General features: G+C 29.7%; 5 protein-coding genes across 14 annotated transcripts; 1 reads left to right on the forward strand and 4 right to left on the reverse strand.

Annotated features, from left to right (window-relative positions):
* Window positions 1-14: 14 nt before the first annotated feature.
* LOC100648541 (F-box only protein 44) lies at window positions 15-1,833 on the reverse strand. The gene is made up of 3 exons (XM_003393019.4): window positions 853-1,833; window positions 627-770; window positions 15-554 (listed from the first exon to the last, which is right to left on the reverse strand). The coding sequence occupies exons 1-3, from the start codon at window positions 1,405-1,407 to the stop codon at window positions 393-395; spliced, it is 861 nt and encodes a 286-aa protein (XP_003393067.3). The 5' UTR covers window positions 1,408-1,833; the 3' UTR covers window positions 15-392.
* A 153-nt stretch (window positions 1,834-1,986) lies between these two features.
* LOC100648890 (60S ribosomal protein L18a) lies at window positions 1,987-3,231 on the reverse strand. Its single transcript, XM_003393022.4, has 3 exons — window positions 3,093-3,231; window positions 2,477-2,656; window positions 1,987-2,402 (listed from the first exon to the last, which is right to left on the reverse strand). The coding sequence occupies exons 1-3, from the start codon at window positions 3,108-3,110 to the stop codon at window positions 2,067-2,069; spliced, it is 534 nt and encodes a 177-aa protein (XP_003393070.1). The 5' UTR covers window positions 3,111-3,231; the 3' UTR covers window positions 1,987-2,066.
* Window positions 3,232-3,394: 163 nt separating this feature from the next.
* On the reverse strand, window positions 3,395-7,253 carry LOC100648776 (5-aminolevulinate synthase, erythroid-specific, mitochondrial). Its single transcript, XM_003393021.4, has 4 exons — window positions 7,051-7,253; window positions 5,437-5,494; window positions 3,912-5,197; window positions 3,395-3,840 (listed from the first exon to the last, which is right to left on the reverse strand). Exons 1-4 carry the CDS (start codon window positions 7,051-7,053, stop codon window positions 3,589-3,591), a joined length of 1,599 nt encoding a protein of 532 aa, XP_003393069.2. The 5' UTR covers window positions 7,054-7,253; the 3' UTR covers window positions 3,395-3,588.
* LOC100648662 (protein disulfide-isomerase A3) lies at window positions 6,037-11,391 on the forward strand. 2 transcript variants are annotated; one of them, XM_003393020.4, is made up of 7 exons: window positions 6,037-6,178; window positions 6,726-6,817; window positions 8,780-9,187; window positions 9,501-9,732; window positions 9,800-10,008; window positions 10,088-10,198; window positions 10,277-11,391. In XM_003393020.4, the coding sequence occupies exons 3-7, from the start codon at window positions 9,042-9,044 to the stop codon at window positions 11,049-11,051; spliced, it is 1,473 nt and encodes a 490-aa protein (XP_003393068.1). In that variant the 5' UTR covers window positions 6,037-6,178; window positions 6,726-6,817; window positions 8,780-9,041; the 3' UTR covers window positions 11,052-11,391. The 2 variants fall into 2 exon arrangements, with proteins under 2 accessions (XP_003393068.1, XP_012163643.1); XM_012308253.3 differs by lacking the exon at window positions 6,037-6,178 and adding an exon at window positions 6,444-6,646.
* Window positions 11,392-11,778: 387 nt separating this feature from the next.
* LOC100649013 (ras-like GTP-binding protein Rho1) lies at window positions 11,779-17,405 on the reverse strand. 9 transcript variants are annotated; one of them, XM_012308272.3, is made up of 6 exons: window positions 17,267-17,403; window positions 16,937-17,133; window positions 15,140-15,225; window positions 13,696-13,856; window positions 13,228-13,611; window positions 11,779-13,152 (listed from the first exon to the last, which is right to left on the reverse strand). In XM_012308272.3, exons 3-6 carry the CDS (start codon window positions 15,195-15,197, stop codon window positions 13,072-13,074), a joined length of 684 nt encoding a protein of 227 aa, XP_012163662.1. In that variant the 5' UTR covers window positions 15,198-15,225; window positions 16,937-17,133; window positions 17,267-17,403; the 3' UTR covers window positions 11,779-13,071. The 9 variants fall into 9 exon arrangements, with proteins under 9 accessions (XP_012163662.1, XP_012163670.1, XP_020718504.1 ...); XM_012308280.3 differs by having other exon boundaries at window positions 16,937-17,185; window positions 17,267-17,374; XM_020862845.2 differs by lacking the exon at window positions 16,937-17,133 and having other exon boundaries at window positions 17,267-17,281.
* Between the last annotated feature and the right edge of the window lie 1,150 nt (window positions 17,406-18,555).

An 18,555-nucleotide genomic window follows, 5' to 3' on the forward strand; every position in this document is an offset into this window, starting at 1 on the left:
GATTTTAAAAAATATAGAGCATTAAATACTTTTATTTTTTATAATTATGCAACATTTATAAAATATGATATTACATATACATATATATCATTTATGTAAGTTTGCACAAAATGTTAATCATTATAACTGTTATATTATACAACATTATATGCTTAAAATTCATGTTACATTGTAATTTTTATATACAGTTTAATAAATATTCTTAATAACTCAATGATAAGATATACAAATATTTATAACGAAATATTGTACTTTGAATAATATAAATATTTTGAAAATAGTTTCTAATCGTATGAACATGATTCATATTTTTAATAAAAATTTACTTCAATTTCATTCAATAACATATTCTGCATTATATTTTATTAGTCCGCATTAGATGATATATTGATTTATTTATCTTCATGAAGTTGACAAGTAGGAATTTTCACATATACACATGCGCCTGCCATTTTACTACCATAGTGTCCAGCCCAAAATAATTTATCAGCACCGCCATGATAAAAAGAAATTTTTCTGAGTCCAGGTCCATAGTTTTTAAACTCATGTGACATCTGAAGTAAAATGTAAATGTATTTTATTACTTCTACAACATTTTATCTTTATATTATATGTATAAAATATACCTGATGCCACTGATTTTGTTTTTCTCCTTCAATACTATCACGAAAGTGAAAAAGGTCTATGACACTATTATTTTCCCCTAATAATTTGATAACACATTCATATAAAGCTGGACAATCCCAGCGACAACTGTACCACTCACTCACCTATAAACATAATTATAAATAATAATATAGGTCATGTTTTCTATAAAAGTTCACATTGAGTACAATTAAAATTTTGTAATACCACTATTATAGGCTGTAACTCATCTAGCATATATGGTGTCAATCCTTCAACTTCTAAGTCAATTATTTGTGCTTTAGTGCAACTACGGTAAGAAGTAACAAAACAGAATTGTTTTCCTTCAAAAATAAGTTCGTTATTTGGCAAAGGTGTAACTCCCACTGGAGGATTTTCTACTTTCCAACAATCACCACCTTCACTAATAATTTTCCAGTATTTATGCCTTCCACATTCTCCAGAATGATTTTTCACTAAGTTTCTTTCAAAAGGTTTCTTTTTACACATTAGATAATAGACATGCCAAGGCACTTCTTTATACAAAAGAAGTGATCGACCGAAAGAAATTTCTGCTTTTTTACGCCAAACGTAAGTTTGAATTAAGATTTTCCAAAGTTTGCAAACCAATTGACAATTTAATAATGATTTATAATCAACATAACAAAAAATTTCTGCTAATAGTTCTTCTGGTAAATATTTTCCACCAAGAACTAATCCATTATCGCTTTTTTCATCATACATCACGCGAGTATTCATACCACTGCCATGAAACTGTCCCATTTTTATTTAGGAATAAATAATAATTGTTTTGATAAATAATATAGTAAAACTACTGATATTAATTTTCGAAAGAAGAATATTTTCTGCTTTTTATTTGTACAATTTTGATGTTTGGAATAATTTTAAAATTTAAGAATGTAAATAGAACTTAAAAAATTACATATGCTTCCTCAAACATGAGTTATTTACATAACCTTCTCGAACTACTTTAATAAAACTATTGACTGGACTTGAATTGTTTTAATAAAACTATCACTTATATTTATCAGCTTTGTTATTTCAATCAAAACGATAAAAATGTTAAGAATCTATACAAGTTTCAACATTGAAGTCAAATCCAATTAATAGTAATGATTCATAAATGAATCATTACAAACTAAGTACGTAATTGCGTGCGTAATTGTAGTAGTAATATGTTTATGTAAACAATTTTGACATCATACACTTTAACCAAAGTAAAAGATTCAGATTAGTTTATATAACTATTTATAATAAAATTTTAAAATTGTAAAAATTACTTAGAAGACAAAAATGGGGTTATATATATGTATTAACACAGGTAAACAATTGACAAGGTAGTGCATTATAATAGATGTTGTTTTATTTCATTTAGAGTAATATATTTGATGTTAATATGCAAATCATTTAATTCAAAATGTTTAAAGAAAATAGGTACGTGGTTTTCGAACACTGAAAAGTGGCATACGATTCCTATGATGAATACGTTTTGGCAATGGGAATTTAATTTTCGAATCGTGGAATTGTTTGACTTGAGGTCTTCTACAATTTGCCGCTTTTACAACTTCGACTTTAATGATTTGAATTGAATGAGCACGGGCACGATGACGAGCTCCCATATCTCTGTAGCATTGTGTTACAGCACCACTGACAGAGAGATCTCTATATTCTCTATACATATTATGAGTTCCAGATCTTGAGTCATATCTTAACCAAATTCCAAAATTCTTGATTTTGACTGGAGATTTTTCTGGTATCTAAAAGATAATATATTTAGGATAAAATATTTAATAAGAGCTTTGTATCAGTGTTCAATATATGTAACAATTACCTGTTTCAAAGAAACAATTTCTCCCGTAGATTTCTTAAATTTTTTGAGTTGGCGTAAAAAATACCAAAATCTAGATTTTGCGACGATAGCATCAGGTGCAAATATTCTCATTTTATACAACGGTGTAGTTGTCTCTTTTTCGGTCGGTAACTTACGACCGATTACTTCAAACTCCTTCAACTGTACAAAGAATATTGCAGAGAGATTATTTCTAATATATGTACAATTTTGTTTAGTATTTATACACTTATTTCCTATTTCATTGTTTCTTTTCTTTTTCTTAATTCAGTTTAAATTAAATTGAATGATTTATACATTTCTTTTCACATGAACTATATTGTATATGGAGATGAAAATATAAATTACTCTACGTTGATATCTACCGTATTTTGTACTTCAATTTAACAAAATATAAAAATTATTAAAGCTTAAAATCATATATGAACATGTGTTAGCGACCATAAAGTGTTAGGTTAAGTCGCTGTTAATATGTCATCTAACTATCACTTTTATAATTTTGAATAAACTATTACAATTTACAAAATATAGGTATTAAAGAGGATTTTCCTTAATTGGCAAATTTAGTTTTTAAAGATAATTTTAAATATTTACTTACTTCACCCTTGGCTTTCATTTTGCCGTGCGTGCAACACGATGATAAACCGGAAAAAGATCAAGGGATTTTTGGTTACTTCGGAAACGGAACCATTTAATTTTCTAGTGAAATATGATTTAACCATAGACAAAATGTAGTATAGATTGTAGACTTAATAATCTTATACAATCTGATCTATTCATCTCGGATATAATTTCGTATCCTTTTATGCCATACCAAAGTAAAACTAACTGTTGCAATATTACATATATATATATAATCTTATTATTACAAGAGATTTGCTGAGTAATTAAATACTATTATATTATTAAATAATGTTTTATTGAATGTTTTATGTAATAAAATTAACTTTGATTAAATTTCTTTAACATTTCACCATAAATAGATGCTTGTTCAACAGCAAAAGTATTCACATAATATAAATTTGTGTACATAAATAAATTATATTTATATTATACAAATCTTTGATAGTTCATTCATTTACATTTAATATTTGTCAATGAACTCGAATTGCACATGGAATGTTGTCTGGCTTATGTTCGACCGTCGGTATATTCAACCGATGAAAGACATGTAATATGTCTTTTACAAACTGATCCATCATAGATAGAGTATGTTTTGGAGTTGGGGCAAGTCTTAATTTTTCTTCACCCTTTGGAACAGTTGGATAATTGATCGCTTGAACATAATGCCCCTTATCTTTTATTAATAAATCAGCTAATTGACTACATAATAATGGATCACCAATCTGAAAGACAATTGTAATTTAATGTAATAATATTAATAATGCATAGAAAACCTAATATAAAGGAAATTTACTTTTATCGGTATAATGTGAGAAGGTGATTGTTCTAATGGAAGACCTGCAGCTGTTAAAATAGATTTCATATAAGCTACATTCTTTTGATGACTAGCCCTTAATGATCTTCCTTCATCTGAAGTTAAAATTTCAACAGCTGTTAAGGTACCATATAGTACTGTTGGTGGTAATGAGGTCGTAAAAATAAAACCTGCTGCATAACTTCGTATCATATCTATTAATTTAGTGGATCCAACAATGTAACCACCCATATTGCCAAAAGCTTTTCCCAAGGTACCAGATATAATATCCATTTTATGAAGCACCCTATCTCTCTCTCCAATGCCAGCTCCTGAATATCCATATAATCCAACAGCATGAACTTCATCAACAAATGTTAAAGCATTATATTTATGTGCAATATCACATAAGTCTTCTAAAGGACATATATCACCAGTCATAGAATGTACTGTTTCAAATGCTACGATTTTTGGTACAGTTTTGTCTACTTTGGAAAGTAATTCTTCAAGATGTTTTACATCATTGTGCCTAAAAATATGTTTTGGTACACCACTATTTCTTATACCTTGAATCATGGATGCATGATTTCCAGCATCGGAGAAGATATGACAATGTGGTAAAAGTTTGGCTAAAGTATATAAGGTGGAGTCATTAGCAACAAAACAAGAAGTAAATAATAAGCCAGCTTCTTTCTGATGCAAAGAAGCAAGTCTTTTTTCTAAAATCTCATGCCCTACGGAATTCCCGGATATATTTCTAGTTCCTCCTGCTCCTGCACCAAATTTATTCAATGCTTCTCGAACAGAATTTGTTACTGCTGGATGTCGTGACATCCCCAAATAATCATTAGAACACCAAACAGTGATAGGTTTCTCACCCCAAGAGTATTCTATTCCAATTGGGAAACTTTCTGCTAAACGATTAACTTTTTTAAACACTCTATAAGAATGGTCTTTTTTCTTTTTCATAATTTGTTCATGAAAAAATTCTTCATATGGAAAGCTTCCTTTTTCCTTTGATTCTAAAGGTGATACATTGATAATATCTTCCTCAACCATAGGACTAGCTACTTTTACAGCATTTTGTTCTTTAGCAAGAAATGGACATTGACTATTTATAGCTTTTTCAATCTGTTCAGACTCAGTATTATTTACTTGAGTGCTAAAAAATTGAGACATCACTGGACAAAGCTGACGGTAGTTCATAATTACAGAAGCTCCATAATTACGAATGTAATTTGCAGAAAGATGTGTCAAAAATGGACAGGGCATGTTTTTTAAGTTGCCTAAAACATATAAAATCGAAATATATATGGTATAAAGGTTACACATAATATTATTGTTAATTGATATATATTTTAAAAAATTATGTAATAAATGCGATTGTTTAAATAATAAAGAAGAATAGTTTCGCTGAAATAAAGAAGGTATCGAGATCAATTGTGCAAAAAATAAAGCCGATGAAAGAAAAAGTGAAACTACAAGTCATGATGATACGACATTTCAAAAGTCAAAAATCTGTTACCTGTTATAACACTGGATAAATGATACACGTTGACGTAATGGATATATTGACGAACAAACTGAAATATAAAAAATTTAATACATTTAATTATCAAGGTAAGAGAAACTTGAATATTGTGATTGATAATCAAATAAACTCAATTTTATGAAAGAATTGGATAGCAGACGTAAAACCTATCACACTGACAGGTAAGCACTAAATGTATGATATACATATTAGTGCAGGTGGAGGGTAGGGATAAGTTACGAAGTCAGAATCACGGTCGTATTGTCATATACCAGATCTAGAAACTCCGTTGGTGGGAGTATGGCTCTTGTGTGTTGGAGATGTTTCTCAAATAAGGCGCTCCAGTCGATTTGGTAGGCTTTATCATATAGCACGCTCTGTGTTTGTAATCTACAATACGATCATGTTTACAACTAAACTCAACCCTATTATGTAAATCTACATTTATTTAAACAACATTTTTCTGTAACACATGACATACTGTATATTTACTTCAAGTACATTGAAAAAAGTTATGAAAAATAGTTTAGTTTATGCCTTCTTTACCTTCAGAGGCAAGAGTGGCGCTAAATGTAAAAGTCTAACAAATCCACCGCAGCGCTATAGTTACGACCAATTTATGAAGCACATCTCTGGAAGTTAAAAGCCTTATCTCCTCTACTGGAGTTTCTTCCCCGTGATTACATCTGTATAAGTCTATGGTCACAATTAAAGATAACTAGGTCATAACCCCAAGGTAGTTATCTCTGTCACAACATAAAATTACAACTATAGAGATATAAAGATAGAGTACGTGAGAGCTGAAAAAGCAGTATTGGAATAAAAAGCGAACGCTACATATAGGCCCCTTTTGTCCTTGTCTAATCAGGTATGCATTCTGGCGCTCGTTGATCGTTGTTAGACCTGCGTACTACTGTACAAATGTGCATGCGTATTAGACAAGGACAGGGGCCTCTATACAGCATTCCCTTTCTACTCCAATATCGCATTCACTTACATAGTATCATATGACTCGACTACTCTATCCTTACATTTCTATGTAACTCGCAACTCGCAATGCTCGCAATTGATGTATTAGTTTTGCGAAGTTCGCTTATTAACAGTCTCAAAAAGATTAGATCGATTCGAGCGATCGGACAATATCGAATTTGTTATGCGTAGGCCTACTTCCATTAATCTTTGAAAAATTGTCATGCGCAATTAGGTGATAAATTATTAATTTCATTATGATTTTGAAATTAAATAAATTAATTATCAAATACTGTTATCAATTCATTTTCCAGGATATAAACATCAGTACTGTATGATTGCTTAATTGAGAAAACTGATATGCAAGGGAACATTTAGCAATTTATTCACAGCATTTATCAACAAGGTACGAATCTTACACGGAGTATTTAACGATCAATTCAATTTAATAGCAGACATAATGTATTATAGAGAAAGATATCAAATCTATTCAAGTTTTTCTTTCCATTTGATTTCTACTTATATTAATTACTTGTATTAAGTATTAGAAGTTTTAATAAAATGTATGAATATTTGAATATCCATATGAAGAATGCATAGAACATTAAATTTTATTGCAATAATGTCGCAAACACTTACCATAATGCATGCTAATTGATATCTGTAGCGTTAGTTAAATAGGAAAAAAAGTAAAATTCTTGTCTTCCTAATATTTTGTAACACAAGATAACACAACGTCTTTGCAACTAACCAAATTATGCTTTTGTTCCCCGTATCCCCGTGTTGGTTACATAAGGCTTTTCCTTTTCATTCTGCAAATTCATGTTCACGCTAGACATAGACAAACGACCAATCACTATCGTTTAAAGAATTATTACAATTTCATTCACATTCAATAAGTTTGTGCGTCAAAATATGCTTTATTGCGGCTGCATATATAGCACTACTACAAATGCATACGCTCATTTTTACATATAATTAATTATTTAACGTTAATAAAATCATTAAATATCATTGTATCCTAAGAAAACATAGCAATAGCAACACACTTGATATCTTTTTATATTACTTTGTCATTTTTTATGTATTCTTTATTCATTTTTTTATATATATTTTTATCTTTGATCATAACAATGTTAACAAACTCTTTTGTATTAAGAATCATTTCTTATCGCTATCCGAAATTCTAAATGCTAGATTTTTTGCATTATAATTATAATTATTGTTAATACGATAATATTATGTAAGTGACTTTTCAATGTCTTGTAATAGCAAAATGTCTATTAATATTGCATAAGCAAATATCGTGCTTTGTAATAATGGATAACTCAAGTGACAAAACATAATCTATTCTTCACTTTGTAATCATTTTATCGGAAATTCTGTGTAAAATGATAAGTTTTGATGAGTAATATATCAATGAGAAATACATTGATCTATGCTTAAACATTATCATGATTACAATATTATGTAATATGAGATATTCCTTTACATTTTTATTATTGCACAAGTCTTTTTTTAGTCCGATATTTTATTCGGATTCTTGCGTACATATAGATGTAATGATAAAAAGCTTTTTGTTAATTCAAACCGCTTGTAATCGATTTTTAGTATCTCGCAATTAGTTTAATTTAAATAAATAACCTCTTTAAATCGAATGTTCCCAAAATCAATATTTTGTTGTCATCAACAAGTATGTTTATTTTTATTGTTTATCTATTTCACATAGAATAAATATAAATTTGTATATACAATATACGCTATACATAAATAAAATTGTTACATTTTATTATTTCAAGGATAGAAGTATGTATTACCACAAAATAATTTTTAATTAAGAAATTAAGTGATGTAAAATATGAACCACGATTTTTTAAAATTTCAACTTGACTCTTGTTTTAACAGTCATTGTTTGAAAAAGCCACGGGCAATGATCCTACTTAGTTCACGCTGATTACTCTAGAGGGATCTGAAATTACCATTTTTTCAATGTATTTAAATTTAGAACCAAATTTTCCATATATAATTGATAATCTTCATGATATAAAGTTAATATGTATCAAATTTTTAATATCGATACTCCAGTACTAGTATTAGTATTGTGGTATTTCAACAAAATAAACTCATTTTAAATTTAATTATTGCATATCATTACTAATTTATTTCTTATGTTATGATTATTACCAGTATTATTACTATACTTAAATTAAATAAATATTTAAATTATATAAGACATATATGAGACATTCAAGCGGCCGTATTAATGTTAAAATATATTTACGTTAAACATCATGGTTTATATTTAAAGTAGATCATCCTGTGACGGAAGAGATTCTTTGCAATGATACTGTTATAAATTCTTTTTCAGTTTCCCCCACCAAAGCGAACGTCGACGAAATACATTTTGTTACTGAGAGTTGTTTGGAATCTTGTCTTAGTCGAGTGTGTAGGTGTTGGATCTTGTGTAAAGGAAATACATCACACACATTCAGAAGCAACGGCCAATCAGAACACGACAGCACTGCGTGGCTACCCTAACTTATAACAAAAGCCACGTCTTCGACAGGCAGTGTCTTTAGAAGAGAGATTGCGTTCCGAATTTGATTTAGAAACAAGTACTGTTGTCCACAATGTTGCTCAAGTATTTTACCTTCCTTTCCTTGATCTTTGTTAATGTCTTGGCTGAAGAAAAAGATGTGGTGGAACTTACCGATGATACTTTTAGCCATGAATTAGAGCGGCTTGAGAACACGCTTGTTATGTTTTATGCACCATGGTAAGTAGTTTTTTTTACGATAATTGTATAGAACCAAAAATAATTTTATTTTCATATTGTTCTATTGTTTCAACTGTAATTGTAAGAAAATTGATCAAGGGAAGTATTTTTTAAGTTCCGATTTCGATAATTTCAAGTATACCGGCTTATGACACGTTAATAGTTGAGAATGTGTTACATTTGAAATTCTTATTCTTGTTTCTGTATAAAGGAATTGTTATTGTTTTAACTTGTACAACTTCTGTGAATATAAAAGTAATTTAATTTTACACTTGAAACTAATTTTTTACCTATGCGAATACCAAATGTTTAGGTGTGGTCATTGCAAACGATTAAAACCAGAATATGCAAAAGCTGCTGAAATGCTCTTGGGTAATGATCCTCCAATTACTCTTGCCAAAGTAGATTGCACAGAAAGTGGAAAGGATAGCTGCAACAAATACTCAGTTAGTGGTTATCCAACATTGAAAATCTTTTCTAGAGGTGATTTTGTTAGTGATTACAATGGACCTAGAGAAGCTGCTGGTATTGCCAAGTATATGAAGGTAAGTAGGATTTTGATATATACAAATTATTTAATCATCTCGTATAAGTATCTATGATCTATTCTAGGCACAAGTTGGTCCAGCATCTAAAGAATTAAGTGGAGAAGCTTGTTTGAAATCATTCTTAGACTCTGATGAAGTAAGCGTTGTAGGTTTCTTTGAGAAGGAAGACTCAGCCTTAGCGACATCCTTCCATGCTGTTTCAAAGAAACTTAAAGAAAAAGTTAGATTTGCACATACAACAGCAAAATCACTTTTAGAGAAAGAAGGACATAAGTAATTTATTTACATTGTCATAAATTTACTTTAAGACTAAAATTACACATAAAATAAAATATATTTTTTTGATTTCTAGGAATGCTATAGTTCTATATAGACCAAAAATTTTGCAGAACAAATTTGAATCAAACACTGTGGAATATGTAGAGTCTATGGGTGATATTCAAGAATTCATTAATAAAAATTAGTAAGTTTCATGAATATTTGTTTTACTAATACGATATTTAAATCATAAGTATCTTTTTTAATTAAATGTGTATTCCAGCTTTGGTATTGCGGGCGTTCGTACCCGAGATAATGAAAGAGAGTTTAAAAATCCACTAGTTGTTGCATACTATGCAGTGGATTATGTTAAGAATCCCAAGGGTACAAATTACTGGCGTAATAGAATCATCAAAGTTGCTAAGGACTTCCCCAAGTTAAATTTCGCCATTTCTTCCAAAGACGACTTCCAGCACGAATTAAATGATTTTGGAATTGATTTTGTTAAGGGTGATAAACCTGTTGTTTTAGCAAGAAACGCTAATAACCAAAAGTTCGTTATGAAGGATGAATTTTCTGTTGATACATTTGAGGCGTTCTTAAAAGATATAGAAGCTGGCACTCTAGAACCATATCTAAAATCTGAACCAATACCCGAAGATAACACTGGAGATGTTAAAATTGGAGTAGCCCGAAACTTCGATGAAATTGTTACAAACAATAACAAAGATACATTAATTGAATTTTATGCACCTTGGTGTGGTCATTGCAAGAAACTGGCACCTATTTACGATGAATTAGGTGAGAAACTTGCGACCGAAGATGTCGAGATTGTGAAGTTCGATGCCACTGCTAATGATGTTCCTGCCCCGTATGAAGTTCGAGGATTTCCAACGCTTTATTGGGCGCCCAAAAACTCCAAGAATAATCCAGTAAAATATGAAGGTGGCAGGGAGCTTGATGACTTCATCAAGTATATTGCTAAGCACGCGACTAATGAATTAAAAGGATTTGATCGTAAGGGAAAGACTGTTAAGCCGAAAAGTGATGAATTGTAAATTTTTTCACATTAAGATGTGGAGTTGTTTATTACAATTTTTACGTAAGTCTCAGCAACAAAGCTTGGAGTGAAATTTTCCTTGTACGATGTATAAGTGTGAAAAAAGTGGCATGTAGTTAAAAACGTAAAAGCTAAAAATTTTATGAATGAAAGAAATTAAAGACATTTGGTAATATGACTGCATTTATTTTACAAAGTATTTGAAAAACAAAGTGAAAAAGTATAATTAGAATAGGATTGTCTATATATATTATGTAACTTTATAATGTTGTATATCATGTAAAACTATGCAGAACTGATTTAGAATTATGATGTCAATATTTTCCAGATTTAACAAATTATGTCTAAGATTCAATTTTCCATTCCATTTTTCATATATATCTGACTATATAATAAGTTGAAATTAATACATTACTTTTTCATTTATATCCAAAATAAAATAAATTCTTTTTTATACAGTTTTGTGCATTGAAAAACTATATTTCTATTCTTTAAGTTTAAAAAAGATTCCTGATACGTACGTGATATTTTAAGAAGTATTTAAAATAAAGAAAAAATTTTATTCAATAAAATTATAAATGAAGATTCACTTTATAAGTGATATATTTTATACATTCATGAACCTTCACAGATTCCTTGTAAATTCTAAGAAATATCCTACTGCTTGAATTTTGTATATTTAAATTTACAGATATTGAACTGCTTTAGGAGTAATAGTTCACAAGCATTGATTAGTAATTTTTATTGTTAATTACAATTTATTATAGTAATCATGGAGTAAATATCTTATATTAAGGCTAATTAACTATAGAGCGGTCTCTTAAAACTCAAAAAACTTATCCTGGCTTCACTCTCCTAATCGTAAAAAATTCTTTTCTCCCTTTAAAATTATACTAAAAAAGTGCTACATACAGATGATTGAGTTTTCTCCTGGAAGTAAATTTTTCAATTCGCTACTGATACGACGAATTATAACGTCGTAAAACTATTTATAAAGAATTGTGAAGATGTAGAAAACAGTATTCGGTATTCTTTCTTTTTCCGTATGTGTCTTAGGTATACAAGTACTTATGTCCTTTTGATCCTCGAAGTCAAAGTGATACGTTTATTATATATATATTTGTTCGTAACATTATGGTAAGAAAATAAGGTAAAGCGATACGTACTTTTATTGTTGTTTTATACCATGAAATAGACAAAAAAATGCTTTAAAAAATCACGGGACATTCATGAAGGCATAATATCTCATCTATTCCAAGAATGGTGACATTTTATGTACAATCTTTAATCCTATATGGACCAAACATATAGACCAACAAAAGAGTTCTTTATCGCTCTCTTTACGTAGACAATAATAAATTTAATAGATACTATGATATATCTGAAATGTTACTATTTTAACCCCTGTTAAACATAGAAATTTAAACTTTTTAATCTTATCTCACAACTTTGTGCACGTAACAATATTTAACTTTTTCTTTAGAAAGATGTAATTACGAATTTATTCATCTTTTTTTGTTTCATTAAAGTATATTACCGAAAACTCAGTCTTAATAATTTTTATATAACAATATCTGAAAACCATTTTATTCTGATAAGGATCAAAACGATAAGTAACTTCTATGATAACAGTTAATATATTGATATATCTTGTAACTCATAGCATATCCTTATAAAAACTGCAGTAGTGTTTGTACAAATTCTTAGTAATTTATTTCATTTAAAACACGATCGCACTTATTGCAACATTAGAGAGAGTCCATAAAGGATTAACTGATACAATCGTAATTAACAGTACATTCTTTGCAAATTATTATAAAAGAACACTTGCAAATTTTGCAACGGATTTTAATTTGCATATATTGTATATATTGTGGGCGTATTTTGTGGTAGTTTTTCTTTTTTTTTATAGATTTGTTTTATTGTGTAAAATAATTGAAGATAAGTTGTTGTTATATTATAGTTTCCGCTGGGGGCTTCCGGCATAACAACTAGCTTCATTGCAACTAGCAATTCCATTAGTGTTGTCTCATTATCGGTGACAGTTCAAGAATTATAGGAGCCAACATCTTCCCTTTTTCTTCTTTTTTACCTACGAACTCACATAGTTTTTATAATAACGTCTGATCAATTTATATTCAATTTCATGCAAACCTGTAATGAATAATGCTTACTTGTAGCGCTGCCCGAGTGGCTGTTTCAAACACTTCCCTAATACCTTCCTTACTCTTAGCAGAACATTCAAGATAAGCAAAAGCATTGATTTTTTCAGCCATAGCTCTACCTTCTTCTGGTTTAACTGGTTCTTGTTTCATCTTGCTAAGCTCTTTGATGGTATTAGGATCATTGCGCAAGTCTTTTTTATTTCCAACAAGGATAATGGGCACATTTGGGCAAAAGTGCTTCACCTCTGGTGTCCACTTCTCAGGAATGTTCTCCAAGGAGTCGGGACTATCGATAGAGAAACACATTAGGATTACATCTGTGTCAGGATATGACAATGGACGCAACCTATCGTAATCTTCTTGCCCAGCTGTGTCCCAAAGAGCCAGTTCAACCTGTTATAGGAAATGTTCTTTTAATATATTTGGAAAAAAATACAAAAATATTAAATATGTGAAACAATTTCTTGTAGCATTTACCTGCTTTCCATCAACCTCAATGTCTGCAACATAGTTTTCAAACACTGTAGGTACATAAACTTCAGGAAACTGATCTTTGCTGAAGACTATGAGTAAACATGTTTTACCACAAGCACCATCACCCACGATAACCAATTTCTTCCTAATGGCTGCCATGAATTCTAAAATGTAAATCATTAAATACTCCTTTATTAGTACTCTAACATAACCTGCATCATTAAAATCTTAATTTTATGCTTATAACTTTGATCTCTTTAAAATATATTAATGCAGAAAATAGAAATATAACATCCACTTCATATCAATTGACAAATTTTTATGTACATAATTTAGAGATATTGAATATGTCAGTTGTTATGTTTAATAACAGTTATAAGTGAGTATGCATGTGTTTTAATATTCTTTCAATAACTTACCCATATATAAATATTACAATTTTGTATAATATATTTGTTCAAATAAAAATGAGTGTGTATTTAATTTTAACAATTTTTGTTTGTTAGTGATGAGTAGTATATATAGAACATATATGCCTGATCTTGGTATGTATCAGAGTAAAATAATAAAAATATATACCTAACTTCTATCGTTTTTATTTTATATGTATACATATATACACATACAAATATATGTATATACAATAAGAAATCTATAAATTATGAATACTAATATGTAAATTGTACTTTATATATCAACAAATTCTAATTGCATTTGTATACAATATAAATGTATGAAGTATCTTAAGGACTACTCAAATACGAGTGATAATGAATCTAAGTTATTTGAGTTAATATCTTGAAAACACCACCTAAAATTAGTTTAACTAAGGGCATGCAGTGAGTGAACACATAATACACATAAGATAAGATAATAACTTAATGGAAAATATGATGAATGTTGAAAAGATGTAATCAATATCAATGTTAGCAGAAACTACTTTTCCTGCACCTTGGTAAGGCATAAACAAATAAAAAGCAATTTTAAATACACAAATACAAGTGTAAATAGATATAAAGACATAAAGGAAGTAGTGAGAAAGATTGAGAAAAAGCATTCTTCAGGATAGAGTTAGAAAGAAGTCAGGGTAATTTTTTGAAACTGTTCAATTAGATTTATCTTTTGACAATACTATAAAGAATGATTTGAATTCAAACCTCGTAGGGTATAAAACTTGTTACCTGAAAATATGGTATCCATTTGTGTTTAAACAAAGTACTATATTAGTACTAGCATTACAAACATAATAGCATACACTCCCTACAGCCCTCTGTTTACTTAAATTTACATTGCAAAAAATTGCTTCTAACTTCATAACTGTTTGCTACTTATATAGTGGGTACGATAGGTAACATCTTTTTGTGTCTATATTTCATATCTACTTTAGTACTATTTAGAAAGCAACCTACGAGGGCTGAAGATTGAAAGGATATTGATTGGGTCGTACCTGATCCAGGGTACCCCGTATCGTCTGGACCGAGGCATCGGCCCATATTGCATCCCATGTTTTTAGTTTTTCTTTCAGCGTCTCTGCTTTAAGTGGACATTTTATATGTTAGAATGGATAAAAGGTTGCGAAATAACTGCATGTACTACACAGATGTCATATAAATATCATATATATGTAAATATGTATGCATATGTCTTGTTTCTATCACAATTATGTATTTAGATGTTTGCAAAAATATTACATATAATCTGTAATCATTGAACATCTTTATAATTTTGATTCATAACTCTTTCCTTCAGATATATATAAAAATATGTACACTACAAGGCTTTACAAGAATACCAAAAACTAAATATAATGTGAATTTAATGTTATCATAGTGTTATCATAATGTTATCATAATGACTTCATGTACACATTTAGATGAAAGATTACAGAATTCCAAAATGCATAAGGTAGAGCTTTAACTACGATGTGTGTAAAAAAAGAAATATATATTATATATATTATTTAATCAATTTCTTAATTCATATACAAAGGTCTTTGAATATTAATATGTCATATGTAAGACCATACCTTATGCCTTACAAAAGAATAATGATGTCTTCAAAGAACATGCATAAACACATAAGATTGGTACTTTTCTGTATTAAACATGCACTATTAAGAAACATGTGTACCCATGAAAAATTATTTTTGAAAAGCATAAATTAAATATAATAGGCAACACATTCATATTGTACACAGTTAAAATGCTTTATAATATTTTAATGAGAAAAGTTATGATTATTCACTATTTATTTAAAGACAGTGATAAATAAATACATATATTTAAGAAATATATGTATGTTATGATATAAATTAGAGTACTAAAACTTTTCAATATAGAATCCTACTTGTTAAAAAGTTTTTGTTATAACGCAGACATTCTCCTGTTTTATATGTCACACTTGTTAATATAAGGAGGAGATTCTAATTTAAAATTTTTCATACAAATCAGAAGCAAGGACTTTAGCATTAAAGAATCTAGTGTATAGCGAAAGCAATGCAAATGAGGATTGTATATGTTAATATTAAGGCAATACAATTTATATAAATCTTTAAATTTTGCATCATATTTGAGTATTACAAAAACTGTTGATTACACAATGGTATAGTATTTTATTTTAGTATCCTTCAGAAATTAAATTATTCACTTTATATTAAACTAAATGAATATCATACGACTTATTACAGACACATATAGAATATTTAAAATGGAAATTATATACATATATATATATATATATATATATATATGTATATAACAAATATATACTTAGAATATATATATACACATATATTCCAAGTATACAGAAGCCAATTGTTTACCGAAAATCGATGTATGTTCACCTAGTACTTTTATTAGCATTCGGAAATTCCGATGAAATCATCCCAAAGATGTAAATTGTAAAAGCAGTATTAGGGGTACGCGGATATTTTGAAGAATGGATAGAAACGCGATGATTTCTAACATATCAAAGAACGTACAGGACCTTTTGTTTATTGCAGTTCTGACAGGGTAAACGACGACGAAGGAATGTCAAGATGAAACCGTGACACAGATATTTACTTACTAAGTTTCCAGACACGTATCCGGAGAGCTTTTTGCCGAATTTTGCACAGCCGGAAGTGCACAGGCGAAACCAGGGGAGAGAGGAGGGGATTTAAGCCTAAGAGGTGGAGGATGGGGGCGCTAGGGGTGCGACAGGATAGCGACGCAGGGGTCTAGAGCCTGGGGGACGATTTACATACTGAATTAAAGCCCAGGTCGTATTTGAACTGGTAGAAACGATCCCAAATCAGTGATTGAATGTAGTCGCGGTGGACAGCGTGTAGCTTCTCGTATGTTGAATTAAACGGTCGTCATGCGAAGATGCTGTAGATTCGTAACGCATGGCACTCCCTCGGCCCTCTCTCTATCACAGGAGGAGGAGAACGTTTTTTCCCTCCTTGACACACAGAGTTCCCCGTTGCGCCGTTAACAAAGCGACATGTAGCACGCTTAAACCACCCGGACACACATCACAGCACACTCTCACACTACTCCAACCAGTATTACTTAAGAAATAATTGCGTATTTACCTGAAATGTTAAGCGACAGAAAGTCAAGAAGATGGCAGCCTTCGATGGCCACACCTCAATCTGTGAGTGTGCGGCAATCGGCTAGTGAGGGGGGAGCATTATACTCAGGATCGTATTGTTGTTTTTGAAACCCCCTTTCCTAGAATTCCAAATATTTCTCGGTCAATTTTCCATAAACATTGTCACGATATTTATCAAACACAGTATGTATTTTATATGATTAAATTTTCATAGCAGAAGAATTGTAAGCGCGTTTGAAACCGAATATTCATAGAACATTATAAGTAAAATTATTAATCATGAATATTTTTACAAAATTAAAAAAATATGTTTTTATCAACTTTACATTAATTAAAACGTTTCTGAACCTATCTACGTATTGTTATAACAATTTTTATTTACCAAATGGTTTTATTCACGATGATAATATAGTAATACTAGAAAATCGATAATTATATGAATATGTTTCAAAAATTTGTTATTATTATTATAAATTTGAATTAAAACTTATTTTATGTCTAATCAGCTAGTCTAATCTGTCTATGAATATATGGATGTTTAATCTACGCACCATTTAATAATACGTTCCTGGTCAATGCTACAAAACCAACGAATCATACGCCACCGCGCATATCAGGAACCTGTAGAGGGACTTTGCGCATGCAACATCATGTTTCACGGATGTATGTATATGTGGGTGAATGACGGGAAGGGTTGGAAAATATGTAAATAATGCTGCATCGCAGCTTCGTCACCTAGCGCCCCTTGTATGTAACACGTGAAAATCATGACATTAACTTTATAATCATGAAACGAATAAAAAACTAGTATGAATACACTATTTGCTTTTAAGATCGATTTAATTTTCATTATATATATATAATTATTGTTTTTCTGATGAAATGAACATTATTTTTTATTAAAAAAGCGTAAGAGTAATAAATTATATGTATAATTCACATAATAGATATAATTACTTACATACACTTATGTTTTCGTAGATTGATATAATAATATGTGGCACATAATTTCGAATGAACAATGCAAACGCGCCTAAAAAATTAAACTTAGCCGGTATAAGAAAAGAATGAAACGTTATGTTTTCATATAATATTATCGTTTTATTCTTATTATTATATCACTTTACCTTTATTTTCCAAATAATTTACCGGTTTTATGGAAATTCAGGTGACAGATGTAATTTACAACATAATAGAAAAACTCATTCTCCAGAGTGAGAATGAACGAATAGACCAATCGATGGTGATATTTATTTATGAAAGCGAATA

Source organism: Bombus terrestris, chromosome 1, assembly GCF_910591885.1.
Source record: "Bombus terrestris chromosome 1, iyBomTerr1.2, whole genome shotgun sequence".
NCBI lineage: Eukaryota > Metazoa > Arthropoda > Insecta > Hymenoptera > Apidae > Bombus > Bombus terrestris.

Coding starts and splice junctions, on each gene's coding strand:
- LOC100648541 (XM_003393019.4), bottom strand. CDS start 1,407: ATGGGACAGTTTCATGGCAGTGGTATGAATACTCGCGTGATGTATGAT. Junction 771..852: donor AGTTACAGCCTATAATAGTG/GTATTACAAAAT, acceptor TTATGTTTATAG/GTGAGTGAGTGGTACAGTTG. Junction 555..626: donor AACAAAATCAGTGGCATCAG/GTATATTTTATA, acceptor ATTTTACTTCAG/ATGTCACATGAGTTTAAAAA.
- LOC100648890 (XM_003393022.4), bottom strand. Junction 2,403..2,476: donor AAATTGTTTCTTTGAAACAG/GTAATTGTTACA, acceptor ATTATCTTTTAG/ATACCAGAAAAATCTCCAGT.
- LOC100648776 (XM_003393021.4), bottom strand. Junction 5,198..5,436: donor TTTATCCAGTGTTATAACAG/GTAACAGATTTT, acceptor TATATGTTTTAG/GCAACTTAAAAAACATGCCC. Junction 3,841..3,911: donor CTCACATTATACCGATAAAA/GTAAATTTCCTT, acceptor ATTGTCTTTCAG/ATTGGTGATCCATTATTATG.
- LOC100648662 (XM_003393020.4), top strand. CDS start 9,042: ATGTTGCTCAAGTATTTTACCTTCCTTTCCTTGATCTTTGTTAATGTC. Junction 10,009..10,087: donor TTAGAGAAAGAAGGACATAA/GTAATTTATTTA, acceptor TTTGATTTCTAG/GAATGCTATAGTTCTATATA. Junction 10,199..10,276: donor GAATTCATTAATAAAAATTA/GTAAGTTTCATG, acceptor TGTGTATTCCAG/CTTTGGTATTGCGGGCGTTC.
- LOC100649013 (XM_012308272.3), bottom strand. CDS start 15,197: ATGGGATGCAATATGGGCCGATGCCTCGGTCCAGACGATACGGGGTAC. Junction 13,857..15,139: donor TACGGGGTACCCTGGATCAG/GTACGACCCAAT, acceptor TTTACATTTTAG/AATTCATGGCAGCCATTAGG. Junction 13,153..13,227: donor CCACTCGGGCAGCGCTACAA/GTAAGCATTATT, acceptor AAACTATGTGAG/TTCGTAGGTAAAAAAGAAGA.